The sequence below is a fragment of the Arvicanthis niloticus genome, chromosome 16, assembly GCF_011762505.2.
Source record: "Arvicanthis niloticus isolate mArvNil1 chromosome 16, mArvNil1.pat.X, whole genome shotgun sequence".
Lineage (NCBI taxonomy): Eukaryota > Metazoa > Chordata > Mammalia > Rodentia > Muridae > Arvicanthis > Arvicanthis niloticus.
Genome location: NC_047673.1, coordinates 44,610,200 through 44,630,897, shown reverse-complemented (window position 1 = coordinate 44,630,897; position 20,698 = coordinate 44,610,200). Strand labels below are relative to the sequence as shown.

Here is a 20,698-nt window from a genome sequence, read left to right as displayed (position 1 = left end):
CTATGAATGTACTCCCACACAACTCCACCCACACTCACCTCATCGGCTTGTCCTTCCCCAACACTTGGGCATCAAAGCTTCACAGGACCAAGAGGTTCTCTTCCCATTGATGCCAAATAAGGCTATCCTCTGGTACATATGCACCAGGAGCCATGGATTCCTCCATGTGTACTCTTTGGTTGGTGATTTCTCACCTGGAAATTCTGGTCAGTCTGGTTGGTTCATATTATTGTCCTTCCTATGGAGTTATAAACCTCATCATCTTCAAGTCATTCTTTAACTTCTCCCTTGGGGTTCTTGTGCCCGGTCCAATGGTTGGCTGTGAGCATCCTTATCTGTGCCTGTCAGGCCCTAGCAGTACCTCTCATTAGACAGACATATCAGGCTCCTATCACCTAATACTTCTCCAATACTGTCTGGGTTTTGTGTTCATAATCCTCCCTTGACAGTCTCAGAGTGACCATTAATATACAGTGTATAAGATCAGCAAGACGCTGAAAGGATCACTATATCAAACGACTTGACCCAGGCCCTACATTATATGATAAATCCAACTATTTCAAGTTGCCTTCTGACATCTATACATGCCTTGGGCATGACACTGCACACTCATGGGTGAGTGGGCACATGCAAGCACATTCACATGTGCATACAAACTGACAGACAAACTCACACATTCACTCATGACAAAATGACTAAGGTAAGGTGTAATGTAGAGTCATGTTAAGAAGTAACAGAATGTGAATTTAAGGGACATGGTCTACAAGGCTGACATTGTGCAAACTTCCTGTTTAACATGCTGTTAAAATGTGGACATTTTATACCTATGTGTTTTCTTTTGGCATATCTGCATATTTCTTCTTTATTGTTTTTCTTAATTGAAAATTGGCAATACAACTACAGAGAGACAGAAAATTTTTATCCTTGCATCCTCCTAAGCTCTGAACACACTACATTGTAATGGTCTATATTCAACACACATTCCCTGCTTCATTGCCTGAGTGTCTCTGGGGAAGTCACTTCAAATTAGTGCACCTTCACGTTAACCTCGTTTTGCAAACGTTCCCTTTTCCTGTTCTACCTTAGTATTTATTTCCATTACTAGGGAGAGCATATGCTTTATTCTTTTCTTTTTTATTTGTTTTCCATCTTATACCTTAAATGCTACTTTTATCTAAGTTTACATTTATGTCTCCTATTTTATCCCAGTGTCTGCCTCTGTATTTGAATTTCCTAATAATCATTACATACTTGAGAAGTCAGCAACTAACTTTCTTTACAGAGTCTAATGCAGCATGAGCTCACCTTAAAGTACCTAAGGCAGTCTTGGTTGCCATTGATATTCTGTTCCACATGCATACAGTCTCCTCCTTAGTGCTGACATAGTGGCATGTGTCACCTTCTTTGATTTTGTAAGATGCTTTTACTGAATGAAAATTTTGCAAACAGTAGCCAAGCATCTGGCCATCTCAGTTTCTATCGGAGGTCCTTAATGAATTCATTTTCCTCTTCATAATCTTCCCCTTCCTTTGTATGTGTAAGTTTGTTTGTGTGTGTTTTTTGTGTGTGTGTCTGTGTGTGAATCCTTGTGTGATGTTTGTGTTTATGTGTGCTTGTCTATGAAAGTATTTATAAAGGCTTGGCATTAATTTTGGAATGTCTTTCTCAATCATTTTGTACATTCTTTAATTTATTAACCTCATTTATCTATTAGAATATGTCTGGGGACATGCAAGTGTCATAGCAAGTTGCCCAAAAATACAGTAAAATAAAGAAAGATGGCTCTCATCTTCTGACATGCACATTGCAGGAAGAAATTATTCTAGCTGGCTTGAGTTACTGAGACATCTCACTGCCAACTGTCTTAGTTTTCTGAGAGGTGTTTTTCTTGGTATCTGTAGTTTATAAATTTAGAGAGACTGGGTCACCATAGGGTTTCAGGAAACACTCTTTTAACTACTTCTTATACTTACTGCTGTGATTACAGAAACACACCTGGTATTCCTGTGTTTTATGGGGTGCTGAAAATCTGAACAGAGGCTATCTCACTAGGGCTCAAAGCACTTGTTCTGAGTCATCTCTCCAGCCCTTTATGAAATTCAATTCACCAGGATTCTACTTATTAAGCCAAAAATCTTAACTTTCTTTTAAAATGTGACTCTACAATATCAATTTTCTCAATTTAATCATGGTCAAACAACAAGGGTTCAATTTATATTTCCCAAATATACTTAAATTCCTGAACCACCTCTGATTTCTTCTGAGAAGATTCATCTTACATCTAAATTTAGTTCTAACTGCAATGTTGTAAAATCAATAAGGCATTTATTTTAAATGTTTTGTTAGTACTTATTAATTATAAAGTATCAGAATCTCAGATATCACAGTCAGGCTACAGTTTTAGAGAGAGCATCTATTCCAATTTTGCTGGGAGGAACATGGAGAGTGAGTTGCACGTTTGTTGCATATTTACTAGGGGACTCATTTCAGCAGTTGTAATTTTAGTTTTTAATTTGGTTGCCTGTTTAGCCCCTGAGACGTCTCAGGAATCCATGTTAGTTGCCTCTATTGTTCCTGCTGTTAAGTTCATATTCCTTTCAGAGCACTCAATCCTTCCTTCAACTCTTCTATAAATGTCACCAACCACTATCCAATGTTTGATCATGTATATGTGTATGTGTTTCAGTCAGATACTGTCTAGAGCATCTCAGAAGATAGTTACACTAGGCTCTTGTCTGCAACATTAACAGAGTATCACTAGTAATGTCAGGGATTGATTCCTTGCCTACTGGATAGGTTTCTATTTTGGTCATTCCATGTGAGATAATAATAATATTAAAAACCTATGTGTCAGCCTTTTTGCTAGGGCAGACTGATAACGAGTCTGTGCCCCTGGAGACACCATATCCTGAACCAGCCTACAGGATCTGCTATACTCAGATCATTTGGTAAGAACCCTCTGGAATTCCCACAGATGCATCTGGGAACCCAGTTGTCTCAGATTACCATTACCCCTTTACCATTCAACCCCTACCCTCCCCATTTGCCCGGTCCTTTCTCCTGAGGCAGAAATAATCACCATAAAATTTGAAAATCTCTTTGTAAACTAGAACTACATCTTGCATTTCTGAAACTTTTTCCCATCTATGTCATATAGCCATAAAATGTGAAAATCATACCAAAACTAAAGAACAAACAGAGACAAAAAGAAACAAATGAAAAATTCCAACAAAACCTTGAGGCACAATATGAGTCTATGTTAGTATTACCTCTAGAGACTGGTGTGAGTCTATTAGGCTGAGTGTTGTAGCTGAGTAAAACTTGTCTGCTTTCATTGTACAGTTTATTCTTTGTAGAAAATAAATGACCTTGCTTGGTAAAGATGCCTGTAGTATAACTAATTTCAGCCTCTTATTAGCCAAATGTGCTAATAGAAGACGTTATGAAGAATGAATTTCAGCTGCCTTCAGTGACGGGTGGAAGCACTAGAAATGGTGAAGAGTTGAATAGATATTTTGATCATGAACCTAAATTAGCAATGTCATTGTTAAAAGGACCTGGTTAGACAATATGATACTGGGTCTTTCTTAAAAACCACAAAATATTGGTATTTTTAGAATGGGACATGAAAGCTAGAAGAAATATCTCTGCAGAGACACTGGTGAAGCAGGCATTTATTGCCTTGTATTTCATGGTCTCATGCAAGTCTCTTGCTTCCCTAGTATGAGTAATCCCTTCAGCTGTGGATATTCAAAGACTCAGGCCATTATTGAAAAAAGATGTGTCAATTCTGTCTTGATAAAAACAGCTCAGGTAAGTGAATGGAAATGAAAAACACAAATCTTTTGTTTTTTCTGCCTGTAGAAGCTTATAGGTTCTTCATATCTCCTCTGGCACAAGTTCTGGGGTCTGGACTGTATTGATTCCAGTTTCCTACTCTTCAGTTTTACTAGAAAGAGGAAGGATCTGCTGCCTCTACATGAAGATAGTTTCTGGAAGTTGAAATTTTAATGTAAACTTTACTGAGACTTTCCCTATTGAATGAGAAAGGAGAGATGGCTTCTTCTCAGGTAAATGTATGCATGTTGACTGTTCTTACAGAAGTATTTCATTTTCAGAACTTTCAAATCCTCCCTATTCTGATGCAAATGTACATAGCTAGTTTTTCATATGATTCTCAGTATTACCCTTTTGAAAGTTATGTCATTGGTGAGCTAAAAATCAGATTTTCCCTTTTCCCAGTCTCCTTTAATTTTTCAGTATAACTTCTATAAATGATAACATAATTTGAAAATACTTAAAAGATTTTCTAATTGCGAAAATGTGTTTACATGAGATTAAGATGAATGTATGTACTTGATTTTTACTTTGAGTCACTTGGGTCATTATTTGTTTGTGAATAAAGACCCATGTTTCATGAATCATTTATCTTAGGGATTATTGCAATAGTTCTCAGCCTTCCTACTGCTGCACCCACTTAATAGATTTCTTCATGTAGTACGGACCCAATTATGATTTTTTGAATTAATTTATATTGGAAATTATATTTACATTTCAGATGTTATCACCTTTCAACATTTCTCCCACACCCAGAAACCCTCTATCACATCCCCCCTTCTCCTGCTTCTATGAGGGTCTACCCCCACCCATCCATCCACTCCCACCTCCTGCCCACGAAATTCCCCACACTGGGTTATCCAGCTTTAACAGGACCAGACACTTCTCTCTCACCTGTGTCTGAAAAGGCCATCCTCCCCTACATATACAGCTGGAGCCATGGGTCCATATTTATGTGCTCCCAAGCTAGTGGTTTAGACCCTAGGAGCTCTGGTTGGTTGGTAATGTTGCTCGCCCCATGGGGCCTCAAACATCCTCAGTTCCTCCAGTCTTCTCTCTCACTTCTCCATTGGAAACCCCATGATCAGTTCAGTGATTAGCTGTGTGAGCATTACCTCTATATGTCAGACTCTGGCAGACTTCTAAGGAGACAGCTATATCAGGCTCCTGTCATCATGCACTTCCTAGCATCCACATCAGCATCTGCCTTTGGTGAGTGCACAGGAGATGTATATACAGGTGAAGGAGTCTGTGGATGGTCCCTCCTTCAGTTTCTGTCTCATACTTTGTCTCCATATTTGCTCCCATTAATATCTTGTCACTCCTAAGAAGAACTGAACCACTGACACTTTGGTCTTCCTTCTTAATGGGCTTCATGTGGTCCTTGAGTGTTTTCTTGGGCATTGTGGACATTGGGGGTAATATTCACTTATCAGTGGATGCATACCATGTGTGTTCTTTTGTAGTTGGGTTACCTTAATCAGGATGATATTTTCTAATTCCATCCATTTGCCTAAGAATTATAATTTTATTTTTAGTGATAATCCAGAAGTGTAATATTGGTACTGCTGTGAATCTTGTTGTAAATATATGTTTCCTGGTGGCTTCAGTGACAACTATACATCATTTTGGTGATTATGACAAATGATTCCCAAAAAGGTCACCAAAATCAGCATCACTTTTGCTTGAGTTTTGGAACTGTTTAGACTACTGACGACATTCTTTATCTCAGATAATTCATCAAATATATATTTTAGCTATTGGTACCAAAAATTGTATATTTAACTAACATTTCTTTGGCCAATTGACTCAAGGGTCATACTGTTAATTTTAATTTAAGGGTTTACTGACTTTCAAGGATGTGGCTATAGAGTTCTCTATGGAGGAGTGGCAATGTCTGAATTCGGCTCAGAGGGCTTTGTACAGAGATGTCATGTTGGAGAATTATAATAACCTGATATCTGTGGGTAAGAATATTTTTATTCCATAAATTCTTCTTCACGTAGAGATATCTAAAATTCCCATGACTATTTGGTCTACCATCCATTTACTGGTCTTTCTCTTCTTTTTTTTCTAAGTATTGATTACACTCCAATTTATAGCTTATATGGTATTTACCTTTATCTTTTATTTATATTTAATGTGCTGATCCATAAATCATATACCTTTTTTGAAAAGGCAATCTGTTGCTTTTATAAGTGAATGTACTTTGACTACCACAGTTTTCTTTTTTGGATATGTTAATTTTACAATGAAATTCAGAATTTTAGAAAGGATTCAGTATGAAGACTCTAAATATCTTAGGAAAGAAGTAACTATAAAAAGTTATTCATTTATCTTTTATTCTTTCTGTCTCATACACATGTCAAAATCCTGTGCTAGTACATAGCTAAATTTAATGGTATATCTTTGTGCTCACTTGAATGTACAGGTGTTGCTGTTTTGGATCCAAATGTAATCCACTGTCTTGAACAAAACAAAGAACCATGGATTGTTCATAAAGAGATTATAGAAGGAAGAGAACCAGGTAATCTGAAGTGAAATAATATGCCATATGCCATGTGGTAATTATACTCCCAAAAGAAATCTAGATGTGACACATGCCTAGAGAAGCTCTACAATAGAAATCATTCCTAAAAGTTTATTTCAGAAGAATGAACCAAAGAAAGAGTATGAACATGAATGCTTTATAATTTTTGCATAATTTTAACTGAACACTGATGTTTTGAAATATACTGTTATAACTATTTTAAAAAGTAGCCGATTATTTTACATTTGAATTGCTGCCATTTTTTTCTGTTAAGTGTGAATGATCAGTAATGATACTTTATGTTTGAGTGAGTTATTGGTTTATTCCCCTTTTTAAAAGTTTTATAGTATTTTTGTTCATATTTTTCTCTCTTTCAGCTTCTTGCATACCACCTCCACTCTCCATACTAACTTAAACTTGTGATATCTCTAATCATTCTGTCTCTCTATCTCTGACTCTGTCTATGTCTTTGTTGCTCACCCTCTCTTTATATTTCTTACAGAAGAAAAACATATTAGAAATAAAAAATGTATACAAACATGGATACTGATTTGTTCTGGCAACTCTTCCTGAACAGAAGGCCTGCTCATTCATAGTATAAAACTTAAAACTTATTTTCCCTCTCTAAGATATTATGTAGTTTAGAGATTTTCTTACCTGGGATGACATTTTCTACCTCTACCCTTCTTAAAGCTGGTGGTTTATCTCTCTTTTATTGGTCTTGTGAACATTGTCTTATTCTCAATGAGTTTACAAGGGCATTACTCTTGTTGTGTCTAAAAACATGCAGTATATTTAGCATCATTCACCAAATGTGTCCTTAAAATCCGTGTGTCTCATCTTCTGCATAGGTACCTGAGCCTTTATAGGAGGGTGTAATAAAGAAAATTGTCATAACTCTAAGAACTTCAAAGTCTCTCAATTACTGTACATGGTTGATATACATATTAAGGTTCTCCATTGAAGTCTGAGTGATACTGAGATCTAATGAAAAAGAAGTATAACATTAGGAGTCATATAATTGTTGTTTTTATTTGTACTAACAATAGGAGCTTGATTATAAATTTGAGGATTGCTCTTTCTGTCTCTGTGAAGTATGGGGTGGAAATATTGATGGAGATTGCATAGAATCTATAGATTATTTTTGTAAGATGGCCATTATTACTAGGTTAATCCTCTCCTTACATGAGCATGGGAGGTCTCTCCATCTTCTGAGATCATCTTTGATTCTTTCTTCAGAGACTTGAAGTTCTTCCTGTACAGATCTTTCACTTGCTTGGTTTTGTTGACATCAAGATATTTTATTTTACAAATAATGTGACTCATGTCCAGTGTGTCCTGTTCCTAATTTCTTTTTCAGCCCATTTATCCTTTAAGTAGAGGAAGTCTAGTGATTTGTTTTAGTTAATGTTATATTCAGCCAATAGGCCATATTTATTTATCACATGTAGGCATACTCATGTTGAACATTTGGGGGCAATCATGTAAAAATTCAGGATAAAATTCATGTAAAAATTCAGGATAGGAAAAACAATTTTCAACAGTAACATAACTTCTGGGGGAATCACCTTCCCTGAACTCAAGCTGTAGTACAGAGCAACAGTGATAAATACCACATGGTGGTTGTACAGCAGATGGAGCAATTAAATAGAAATGAAGACCCAGAAATGAACACACAAACTTATGTCACTTGATATTTGACAAAAAAGCCAAAGCTTTTCAATGGAAAAAGACAGCATTTAAAACACATGGTGCTGTTTCAACTGGCAGTTTGCATATAAAGAACGCAAATTGATCCATTTTTGTCTCCACTAAACAGCTGTATTCTGGTCCCTAACTAGCTACCTAATTACCATAGATATTGTAACTACACTACACATACCAAAATCTTAAATGCAAACTAAGCACATACAAGAAAACTTGCACTGTTAGTTTTCTGGTTGTTCCTCATTCACATTCATTGTTTTCAGCTCCATCATTTTTTAAAAATTTTTTATAAAACATAAAATACTGTTGTGTATACAGCTTATAAATATTAAATTCAAATGCAATAGATTGTTTTCAGCAACAACAAACCTCTGATATAAGAGAGGTTTTACTCAGAGACTCATAAATAAATAAGACTCATTGCTAGATGGACTCAGGGCACAGTTTTATTTGACCATCAATTTAGATCTAACAACAAGTTTCTTCAATTTTTTTCTTTCATGTAGAAACCCGGGATACTTTTTACAATGTCTTTTTTTGTTTTAAGAACTCACTATGAAATTAATTTTTATTGGATATTTTTTACATTTCAGATATTATCCCCTTTAACCATTTCCCCCACCCCAAAATTCACTATCACATCCCCACAAATATCTAGTAAAAAAGTAATTTCAAAAATTAAACAAAAACTCCAAAAGCGTCATATAGGGATAATGACCAATGTTATCACATATTTATGTCATATATATTATATAGATATATTACATATACTATTATATATTTACAATTGCTCTACTTCATCATCAGAATTTAATTACTGCATCAAAGTAAAATAAAATCATCAATTTAATAATAAAAGAAGAACCCATTATGGGTTTGTTCCAAAATACCTTAGCAAAGATATGTATATCCCATATTAAAATAGATGCAAACACTTACAACCCTTTCCAAAAAATGTTTTCAAATATTCAAAAATGTTTCAAAAGAAGAAATTTAAAATCACTTGCAAACTATGATGTACTATGACTAAGTTTTTACATTCTGGAGATTCAGAGGTAGTTCAGCATATCTTAGTTAATAAATGTAATGAAGTAAGTAAAAAATGCAACATAGAATCTACAATACAATCTCACAGATTCTGAAAAAGACTGATAAAATACAGCAAAATTGCACTATAGTTTGTCAGACTAGGGATAGTAAGGGATTTCTAATATGCCTGGGGCAATAGGTTTCTGCATGGACAAAAGCTTAAACTCATTTCATTAAAATCAGGAACAATAGAAGGATATGCATTACCTGCATTGATATTCGATATTTTTCTTTAAATCTCATCTAAAACATAAAACATTGTAATGAATTTGTAGAATACATATAGAAAAGGTGTCAAATTATCATTATTTTTGATAATGATTTTATAAATAAAATTTGACAAATTATTACTTGTACTTTATAATCAAGTTTTATGTAGTATTATGGTTCCTTTGAAGAGCACTGGTATCCCTAGTATAATTGTAATTTATGCATATATATGTTTATTTGTCATACGGATGCCTTATAACATATGTAAAATTTCTACATATTTAAAGTATATCATATGTAAATAAATACAAACATATGTATTTTTGTATGATTTTAATTAAATATAAAATAATACACCCAAGTAGCTTGACTAAAATCACCTTTATAATTAGGAGTCAAAAATCTTACTTCATTAGCATTGATCTTTGCCCTACTACAAGTTTATAAAATCTTCTACATGTCCTAGTTTCCATTACCTTCATGTTCTTCGTCCCTATCCAACTAGTTATACTCTCCTAATGTGGGTTAGAAAAGTGAGAATTATTTTTCCACCAGACATGATTAGCCATATAGGTTTTCAAATGCAAGTTGTTCATCAATGAAAAATATATATAATCACAAACAAGAAAATCCAACTCTCAGTGAAGTTTTAAAGTACTTGTAAATACATATAACTAAAAGTACACAAACACACAGACAGGTACACTCACTCACACACATATAAGTATAAACATATATGTATTACCTAAAGAAGACAAACATGACAATGAGGGTGGTAAACATGAAATGGTCATTGGGACATGCTTGAGGGAAAGAAGAGATGAAAAATGGGATGTATTTCTACTTGAATTAAATTAAATATACATATATATATATATATATATATATATAAGTATTTCTACTTGAATTGAATTAAATATATATAAATAATATATATAAATATATAAATTATATATAAATTATATATAATCTGCTAAGTAATTTATTTGTGTAACATTAAAATTGAGCCCCCAACCCTCCAAAGAGTCCATCACTAATACAGGCAATCTTCCATCCCCAACCCCCTTCTATTCTGAGAAGTGAGGAAAATCTCCCAGCTGCAAACACACCATGGCATACCAACTCACTGCAGGACTGCCCCCATCTACTCCCACTGAGGCAAGAGGAAGCAGCCCAGAAGGGGAAACTGAATACACATGTAGGCCGGGAGGTAGATACTTCTGGATACATATCCACCATTAAGAGGAGTGTTACCTAGAATCATTGTCTCAGACTCTATATTCATCCCTTTTTCATTCCAGGAGTTTGGCATACTCTAATGATGCTGCATTCTCTTCCAGCTACAGATTAATATTCACTATCCTGGCTCACCATCATTGGCTCTAAGCACATCTGATTACCCCACTACTTATTTCCTTCTCTATTCTATCTTCTACCCAGTTCACTCCCTGCAACCATGTCCAGTGATTATTTTATTTGCTCGTCAGAATGAGATTTGGTTATCCTACCTTGACCCTATGTGTTATTTAGATTCTTTGGATATAAGGATTCTAGTGTAGATATCCTGTACTTTATTGCTATTTTTCATTTATAAGTGTGTACATACCTTGAGTTTCCATTTGGACATGTATTACCTCACTCATAAATTATATATATATATATATATATATATATATATATATATATATATATATATATATATAATGTGTGTGTGTGTGTTGTGTGTATTTCTAAACATTTGCCTTCAAAATTCATGATATCCTTGTTTGTAAGAGCTATTATTCTATGTGTAAATAAACTACATTTTCTATATCTGTTCTTTGGTTTAGTGACATCAGACACTCATTTGAAATTTTTGATTATTATAAATAAATCTGCTATGAACATAGTAGAGTATATTTCTTTGTGAGATGGTAGAACATCATTGGGTGTATTTCCAGGAGAGGGAAAATCTGTGATGTCAGGTAGAACTATTCCCAATACTCTCAGAAACAACTAGCTGAATTTCCAGAATGGTAATACAATACCAAAGACTACCCTTGGCTTAAAGAAGGGTTCTGAGAGAATGAGTGTCTGGAATTGGCAAAAACAAATGATTGGAAGGCAAATTTTGGGTCCAAACTGACAACCTCTACTTGGTAAAGCTTTTCCAGTCTGCTTCTCTCTAGGTTCTGCTTTCTGTGTGAGGATCTCTTTGTCTATATTCTGTTTGCTAGCCATGCTAAGGGATCTACCTGTCCATGTTCTGCTTGCTTGTGTGTGTGTACACCATGTATGCTCTCTTATCAGTTCTCTCTTTATGTCCTAAAAGTAGTCTCTTGTAACTCATATCATGTACAAGTCTAGTCTTACATATCAATCTAGTCATTTACTTCAAGTATTTTTTAATCTATATGTCAGCATCGCATCATCCAGCACTTTGATTTTTAGAAGACACTTAGCATATATATTTTCTTAAGGGTTCAAATGCATTCAGATATAGGTCTGCCTTTGTAAAGCTGAGAAGATATGCTAGGTGTGGGGGCACTGCCATGAAATTTCCATTTTCATAAAGCTTGTTCTTATTCTTGATCTGTCCCAGGCTTATCCAGAACCCAAAAATCTATAACCCTTCATAATCACACAGAAATTTTGTTGTGTAGGATATACTGTGGCCACCACTTTGTAAAGATATTTATCTCCTTCCTCAGAAATTGTCTAACAAGTTGACTCACAATAAACCTGCTTTTATTACTTTAGATTCATGAAGCCCTCTAATAGTTGATATTGCATTAGTTCTCTTTTCATTGATGAGAAAATATATATTTTTAAACTTACATATTTAGAACTCTTTTTCATAGCCTTAAGGGCTATCCTGAAGGTCTAAGGGTTTACCATTTTTATAAGACTTTGCTATACCTACAACTCCTGGACTTGAGCTGTTTTTAGTTATCATGTATTCATTAACCTCAAAAGTTATGACATTCTTGGAAGAAAATCATCCTCCACTGCTAGTAGGTTCAGAAAACATGTACATTAGTATAAAAGAATAGACCTATACAAGGAGAAGACTTTGCTACTACTAAGGACTCACACATGTGCATGGTCCCAGAGGCAGGTACTATGGCACTCTGTCTAAAACAAGGCCACACTAGGTTAAACAGTTCAAGTTTCTACATCCAATCACAATGGAAGAGTGCATTCCATGCTCCACATCCTTGTCATTAAGTGTTCTTGCTTGAGTTATTGGTCATAGCAATTCTGATGTGTCTAAGGTAAAATCTCCGAGTGCTTTTGATTTACATTACTATGATTACAATAGATATTATGTATTTCTTTAAATCTCTCTCAGCCAATAGAGAATCCTCTATTAAGAGTTCCCCGTTTAACTCTTTACCCCAATTTTAATTGGATTGTTCGGTTTCTTGTTATCTATTTTTTTGAGTTCATTATATTTTTGGATATGAGTCGTCTGTCAGATGTAGGGGTAGTGTATTTTTTCCCAGTTTATAGTCTAGCATTTCATTCTTTAGATGACATTATTTCCCTTGAAGTCATTTTTTAATTTTAGGAGATTCCAGTTATAAATTGTTGACCTTAGAGCTTGAATGATTGCTATTATCTTCAATATGTTGCCTACTGTACCATTGCATTCAAGTCTATTCCCCACAGTGATGGTTCATATTTGCTTTGGTTAAGGAATAGCTCTATTAGGAGAGGAGTTTTAGCGATGTTCAAGAATGAATTTCAGTCTGGACATTGGGTTTAATACCCTAGTTCTAGCTGACTGGAAGTCAGTTGACTCTTATTTGCCTGCAGATGAAGATGTAGAATGCTCAGTTCCTCCTGTACCTTGCCTTCCTGGATGATGCCATAAACTAGCCTCTATGATAAAGGATTGAACTGCTCTGTACTTGAGCTTCTATTGTATGTTCTCAGCTTGAAATTTTTCTCTTCCATCTGTTATATTGTGTTGATGATGCTTGTGGCTAGAACTTACGTTTCTAGGTTTTCTGTCTCTATTTTGACTGTTTCTGCATTCTTCAGTGTTCCTATTTCCCTATTCATATCTTAACGTTTTTATTTACTTTATATCTTTGATTATATTGTCGTGTACTTCTTCATATTAATTTTCTTTCTCATTATAGGTGTGTACTTGTTTAAATTTTCTGTAATTTTTATGTGAATCTATGTAAATATATTTTATTCATTTATTTTAAAAAGGCCTCCATCATCTTCATAAGATTAGATTTAAAGTAATTTTTTTGCACTTCAGGATTACTCAGGAATAAAGAGCTTAGTGTTATATGATAGATACGCTTTAGTAGTGCCATTTGCACTAAATATTTTAATTATGTTATTTCCTAGTTTGTAGGCAATTTTGAAGTCTCTGATGTTCAAAGACCTGGTAGTCCGTGATAGCTATTGGACTCTGCCACTACAGGTCCAACTGGAAGTTACTCATAGTCCCAGGCTTCTGGGATTTTAAGAAGACAAGCTTAGCCATAGGTGGCAGCAGGGTTTCAGGGTTGTAGGCAATGAAAATAATACCAGATATGTTCAGACTTCTGTTTGTCCATGACGTAGCTATGCCTCAAATAAAGCATTCAGAGCTTGTAGTTACTGGGGGCAGCAGTAATCTTGAACTGCATGTAGTGCTATAGACTGGAAGATGCAGCACAGATTGGGTGGGGCAGACTTCATGGGTGCCCCTTTCCAGAGAATACTAGAGGGAGAGGATTGGGAATCTCACCTGGTTATATTGGAAGGCATCATGCCTCCAGGGAAGCAGGCATAGCTTTGTCACAGGGAATGAAGCTCAGATTTTTGGATTCTGAAATTATATTTTAAATAATGTGTAAATATACAAATATCAAGTCAAGAAATTCCTACTTAATTCTAAAGTAACTTTTACATAGTAATATGGTTGAAAAATGAAATTATGCACATAATGACTTTTATCATGTTGAAGAATGATAAAGTTCTTCTGGATTTACCTGTCTCAGTGAATATTTTATAACATATGAGAAAATTATTAAATTCTCTATTCTCATATGCTAGACACATATTGTCACACATATAATTACAATTTTATTATGTATCATTTCATATTTTTAAAATTTTTGACTATATTCTATTTTTAACTTACTTTTATTTTTTTACTTGCTCACTTTGCTTGTGGCTCATTGGCTCACTCCCAGTCAAACCCTCATACAATCTTTCCGCCATTTTCTATTTCCTTCTACTTTGAGTCAGGAGTGGTTCCCTGTGTTTACCCTGAAGATAAAGTTTCAATTTTATCCCAGGTAGGTGCTTACTCACTCACTAAGGCCATAAGCCCAGAGAACACAGCCAGTATAGTAGAACATATGTCATGTACAGAAAACAGCTTTTATGAAAGCCTCCATTCTTTTTACCCACATGATGGTTAAGCTGCACACCTGATACATATATGTCTAGATCCAGTCCATGCATGTTCTCTGGTTGGTGGTTTAGAATCTTAAGTCCCCCAAAGGCCAATGTTAGTTGAATCTGTTGGTCTTCCTATGAAGTTTCTTTCACCTTCATGGCCCACAATCCTACTTCTTATACTTCCTTAAGAAACTCAAGCTACATCCACTGTTTTTCTGCAGTTGTCTCTATCTGTCTGAGTCAGCAGCTGTGTGAAGCCTCTCAGAAGTAACATGCTTCTGTCTGCAAGCATAACACAGTATTATTAATAAAGGAAAAGATGTGGCTTGCACATGGGATGGATTCAATTTCATTCAGGTTTTATGTGGATATTCCCTTAGTCTCTGCTCCATCACCAGTGTCAGAATTTCTTGAGGGCAGGATAAATTTTTAATTGAAATGTTTCTGGGTATATAGGTGTCTCTATCACTCTATTGCAGTTCCTGACAGGCTAGAGAAGGTTGCCTCTCCAGGTTGCACATCTGCAATATATTCAGTCATAACTAAGGTCACCTGTGGGGAAGAAATCTCACGGGGGGGGGGGGGGAGGAGGGAGTCCAGTGGTGGGGTCTAGGCAGTCCAACAATGGGTCAGGGCTTGCTTCCCACACTGCCAGCCAGGGATCCCACATTCACACAGCCGCCACGGGCTGGAGGCTGCGGCGGCAGCTGTGGTTTGAGGTTCCAAAAGCTGTGAATCTGGCAGGGAGACCAGGGGACATGTGAAGTCCGGTTTTCCAAAGCTTTATTGTTCGTGGCATGTTGAGTGGGTATAGATGGTATGCGCTTCCTCCCTCCCCAAAAGCCAGGTGAGCCTGACTTTTATAGGGAGGGGAAAGGGGGAGGGAATATCTTAATTAGCTAAGCCCCTGGCCTTTTGATAACTCAATATTTAAATCTCTGTAGGTGGAGACTTGTTAATCATGCCCTCTACCTGTGTCGTACGTGATTGATGGGCTCAGGTTAAATGGAGTTACCTCATCCAAGGCCCAATAGTCACCTCCATTGATTCATTGGTTTCTACCTTATAATGGATAATTGTCCCATATTCAAGATGTCCCCCATCTCTGACCTCGTCTAGCTGCAGATTTCGATTAATTTTCACAAGCCTCTAGCCCTCTCTCCTGTCCTTCTCTACACATGATCCTAAAAACCTCTTCCCACTGCCTTACCCACCCAATTCTCTTAATTCACTTTTCTCCCTCTGCCTATTATGGCTATTTTATTCCACTTTCTAAATGAAATTCAAGCTTTCTTGGTTGCACATTCATCAAGTGTAGGTTCTCTTTGTCTTAGCAGTGTAGAATGGTACATGTATTTTATAGCTAATATCTATTTGAACTAACTATGTACCATGCATGCCATTTTGTGACTGGGTTACATCAAACAGGATGAAAGTATGAAACTCTATCCATTTGCTTGCAATATTTATGAGTTCTTAGCTATTGGAACTGAATATTGTTATGTTGTGTAAATGTACCACATTTTCTTTACCAACAATTCAGATTATCTTTCTATGTATGTTGTTTATAATTTTTGGCTTTTACAAATAAACTGCTATGAACATAGTTGATCAAATGTTTTTATGGGATGATAGTGAACTTAAGATTTTATCATATATTTTTCCTTATTTTCTTATAAATATTCTCTCTATTTTTTAATATATTGCTTACTCTTGCATTATCATTCAGTCATAAATGAAGTATTGTACATCTTCATTTCTATCATTCTATCATTGGAAAGGTGATTTGTTTCCATATTGATATTTCACTTTCACAGAGGGAATATTTAATTAATGGATGACAGTTGCCACAATTTTGTTTCAAGTTATACTGTTTTAATGAATAATAATTATGACATTCATAATATAAAATATATGACATATTTCATGAAATATCTTCTAATATTTATTATGTTTTAAGTTCATTGCAGAATCTATACTGGAGAGAAACTTTACAAATGTAATGAATGTGGCAAGTCATTTGCATGGAACTCACAACTTCAAGTTCACTACAGGATCCATACAGGAGAGAAACCTTACAAATGTAATGAATGTGGCAAATCATTTGCACGGAACTCACAACTTCAAGTTCACTACAGGATCCATACAGGAGAGAAACCTTACAAATGTAATGAATGTGGCAAATCATTTGCACAGAACTCAAAACTTCAAGTTCACTATAGGTTCCATACAGGAGAGAAACCTTACAAATGTAATGAATGTGGCAAATCTTTTACTCAAAATTCACACCTTCAAGTTCATCAAAGAATCCATGCAGGAGAAAAACCTTACAAATGTAATGAATGTGGCAAATCTTTTACACAGAACTCAGACCTTAAAATTCACCAAAGAATTCATACAGGAGAAAACCCTTACAAGTGTAATGAATGTGGCAAATCATTTACAAGGAACTCAATACTTCAAGGTCACTACAGAATCCATACAGGAGAAAAACCTTACAAATGTAATGAATGTGGCAAATCTTTTACAAAGAACTCAAACCTTCAAGTTCACTATAGGTTCCATACAGGAGAAAAACCTTACAAATGTAATGAATGTGGCAAATCTTTTACACAGAACTCAGTTCTTAAAATTCACCAAAGAATTCATACAGGAGAAAACCCTTACAAGTGTAATGAATGTGGCAAATCATTTACAAGGAACTCAATACTTCAAGGTCACTACAGAATCCATACAGGAGAAAAACCTTACAAATGTAATGAATGTGGCAAATCTTTTACAAAGAACTCAAACCTTCAAGTTCACTATAGGTTCCATACAGGAGAAAAACCTTACAAATGTAATGAATGTGGCAAATCTTTTACACAGAACTCAAAACTTCAAGTTCACTATAGGTTCCATACAGGAGAAAAACCTTACAAATGTAATGAATGTGGCAAATCTTTTACTCAGAATTCACACCTTCAAGTTCATCAAAGAATCCATACAGGAGAGAAACCTTACAAATGTAATGAATGTGGCAAATCTTTTACACAGAATTCAGACCTTAAAATTCACCAAAGATTTCATACAGGAGAGAAACCTTACAAATGTAATGAATGTGACAAATCATTTACACAGAACTCAGACCTTAAAATTCATCAAAGATTTCATACAGGAGAGAAACCTTACAAATGTAATGAATGTGGCAAATCTTTTACACAGAACTCAGACCTTAAAATTCACCAAAGAATTCATACAGGAGAAAACCCTTACAAGTGTAATGCATGTGGAAAATCATTTACAAGGAACTCAATACTTCAAGGTCACTACAGGATCCATACAGGAGAGAAACCTTACAAATGTAATGAATGTGGCAAATCTTTTACTCAGAATGCACACTTTCAAGTTCACCAAAGAATCCATACAGGAGAGAAACCTTAGAAATGTAATGAATGTGGCAAGTCTTTTACTCAGAATGCACACTTTCAAGTTCACCAAAGGATCCATACAGGAAAAAAAAACCTTACAAATGTAATGAATGTGGCAAATCTTTTACACAGAACTCAGACTTTAAAATTCACCAAAGAATTCATACAGGAGAGAAACCTTACAAATGTAATGAATGTGGCAAATCGGAACTCAGTACTTCAAGTTCACCACAGAATCCATACATGAGAAAATCTTTACAAATGTAATGAATGTGGCAATTCTTTTACAGAGAACTCAAGCCCTCAAGTTCACCACAGAATACATACATGCCCAAAGGCATATTTTAATCATATTTTGTAACTCTATCAAAACAAAATATGAAGATTATTCCAGCCAGAATTAATCTGACATCATTAATAATGGTATAGTATTCTTTTTCAAACTCAAAAAGGAAATAATATTGTAAAGTGTAAGGATTTATAATTATTACCAGAATGGTATTAATATCTATCCTAATACAAACATGTTGCTTAATGTCAATATAGTTTAGTTTGGGAGAATGTTGGCATTTGTGTGATATATTCTCTGTGAAGATTATTGTGCTCTTATCTTTTGAACTTTTGATAGAGTAATTTTTAACTTCTAACTAATCTCATATTTTTCACATTTTTTAATAAATCCATTACCACTGTCTTCTATTACTATTGCCTTGGTGTGATACCTGTTTATTTTATGCCATGGTGGTATCATTCAGCTCATTCAGTTTCTTATAGTTAATGCCAACAGAAGCATTGGCAAAAGATAAATTTGATTGCTTTAGACAAATTTCAAAAAAATAATTTAGAAGGTAATATATGGTGAGCAGAGAAAACATGAGGTTTCCAGAGTGCATGCTTGCTTGTGTAATTGTGTGTGTTTGTGTGTGCCTGTGTGCATGTGTCTGTTTATGTGTGTGAGTGTTGTGGACAAAATTACTTGTATAAAAAAGTACATGATTTCTGGTCTAGGGCAAAATTGTAAATGGACACACTGTGTGGGTTGAGGGTTGAATCTTTAAGAAGACAAATCCTATTTTCATCAAAACATTAAAATTCTTGGTTTGTTCTGAATAATATCTATGATAGAATTCTCACAGTTTTTGATGAAATTCCATTAGGTCACAAATGGATGATGAAATGGAAAAGGCCTCGTTTACTTATTGCAAATGACAATATATTTTGTACTTGAGTCTCTGTTAGCAACTTTGGATATCAAACAAGGTGTACAAGGATAGTTACGCCATTTGCATTTCATATTTATTGTGAACAGAGCAGTGACTAACAGGGCTAAGCAAACATATATAAAGTAGGATAGTGAATTTTTTATCTAGATGCCAAGAAGTGGTACACATCTGGGTCACATGGTACTGTTTTGAGAATTCTCCACCTTGATTTCCATAGTGGCTGTGATAGTTTACAGTCATGAATGTAGTTTCTTGTATCACTTTTGCATTTTCTTTTTTTTTTCTTTATTGGATATTATATTTACATTTCAGATGTTATCACCTTTCACCATTTCTCCCACACCCAGAAATCCTGTATCACATCCCCCCTCCTCCTGCTTCTATGAGGCTGTGTCCCCACCCATCCACCCACTCCCACCTCCCACCCATGAATCACACCCCCTCAACTGGGTCATTCAGTCTTCACAGGACCAGGAACTTCTCTCTCACTTATGCCTGACAAGGCCAACCTCACATACATATAAAAATAGAGTTATGGGTTCCTCCCTATGTGCTCCCAGGCTTGTGGTTTAGACCCTGGGGAGCTCTGGTTGGTTGTCCTCATGAAGCCACAAACACTTTAAGCTCATTCAGTCTTTTCTTTAACTCCTCCATTGGGAACCCTTTGAGCAGATCAATGGTTAGCAGTGAGCATATGCATCTGAATATATCATATTCTGGCAAACTGCTAAGGAGACAGCTATATCAGGCTTCTGTCAGTATGCACATCCTGACATCCTCATTAGCATTTACCTTTGGTGACAGCACATGGGATGGATACCCAGGTGGAATGGTCAATAGAAGGCCGCTCCTTCAGTTTCTGTTCTACTAAATATTTGCTTTCTTGAGAATTTTGTTATTCCTTCTAAGTAGGATGGAGGCACCCACACTTTGTCTTCCTTCATGAGCTTCATGTGGTCTGTGAGTTGAATCTTGGCTATTTCAAGCTTTTGGGCTAATATCCACTTATCAGTGCGTAAATACTATATGTGTTCTTTTGTGATTGAGTTACCTAGGTCAGGATGATATTTTCTAGTTCCATACATTTACCTAAAACTTCTCAAACTCATTGTTCTCAATAGTTGAGTAATACTCCATTGTGTAAATCTATCACTTTTTTTATCCATTCCTCTGTTGAAGGACATCTGGGTTCTTTCCAGCTTCTGGCTATTATAAATAAGGCTGCTATGAAGATAGTAGAGCATTTGTCCATGTTATGTGTTGGTGCATGCTCTGGGTATATGCCCAGGAGTGGAATAGTG

The 20,698-nt window shown here is 35.4% G+C and overlaps 1 protein-coding gene across 1 annotated transcript; it reads left to right on the top strand.

The window, feature by feature from the left end:
- Positions 1–4,055: 4,055 nt before the first annotated feature.
- LOC117721303 (uncharacterized) lies at positions 4,056–18,187 on the top strand. The gene is made up of 3 exons (XM_076914160.1): positions 4,056–4,070; positions 5,678–5,804; positions 16,725–18,187. The coding sequence occupies exons 1-3, from the start codon at positions 4,056–4,058 to the stop codon at positions 18,185–18,187; spliced, it is 1,605 nt and encodes a 534-aa protein (XP_076770275.1).
- The last annotated feature ends 2,511 nt before the right edge of the window (positions 18,188–20,698 follow it).

What these genes read in the sequence shown, in the direction of transcription:
- LOC117721303 (XM_076914160.1), top strand. An exon ending in TAATAACCTGATATCTGTGG is followed by an intron (nt 5,805 to 16,724) that starts GTAAGAATATTT and finishes TTATGTTTTAAG; the next exon opens with TTCATTGCAGAATCTATACT.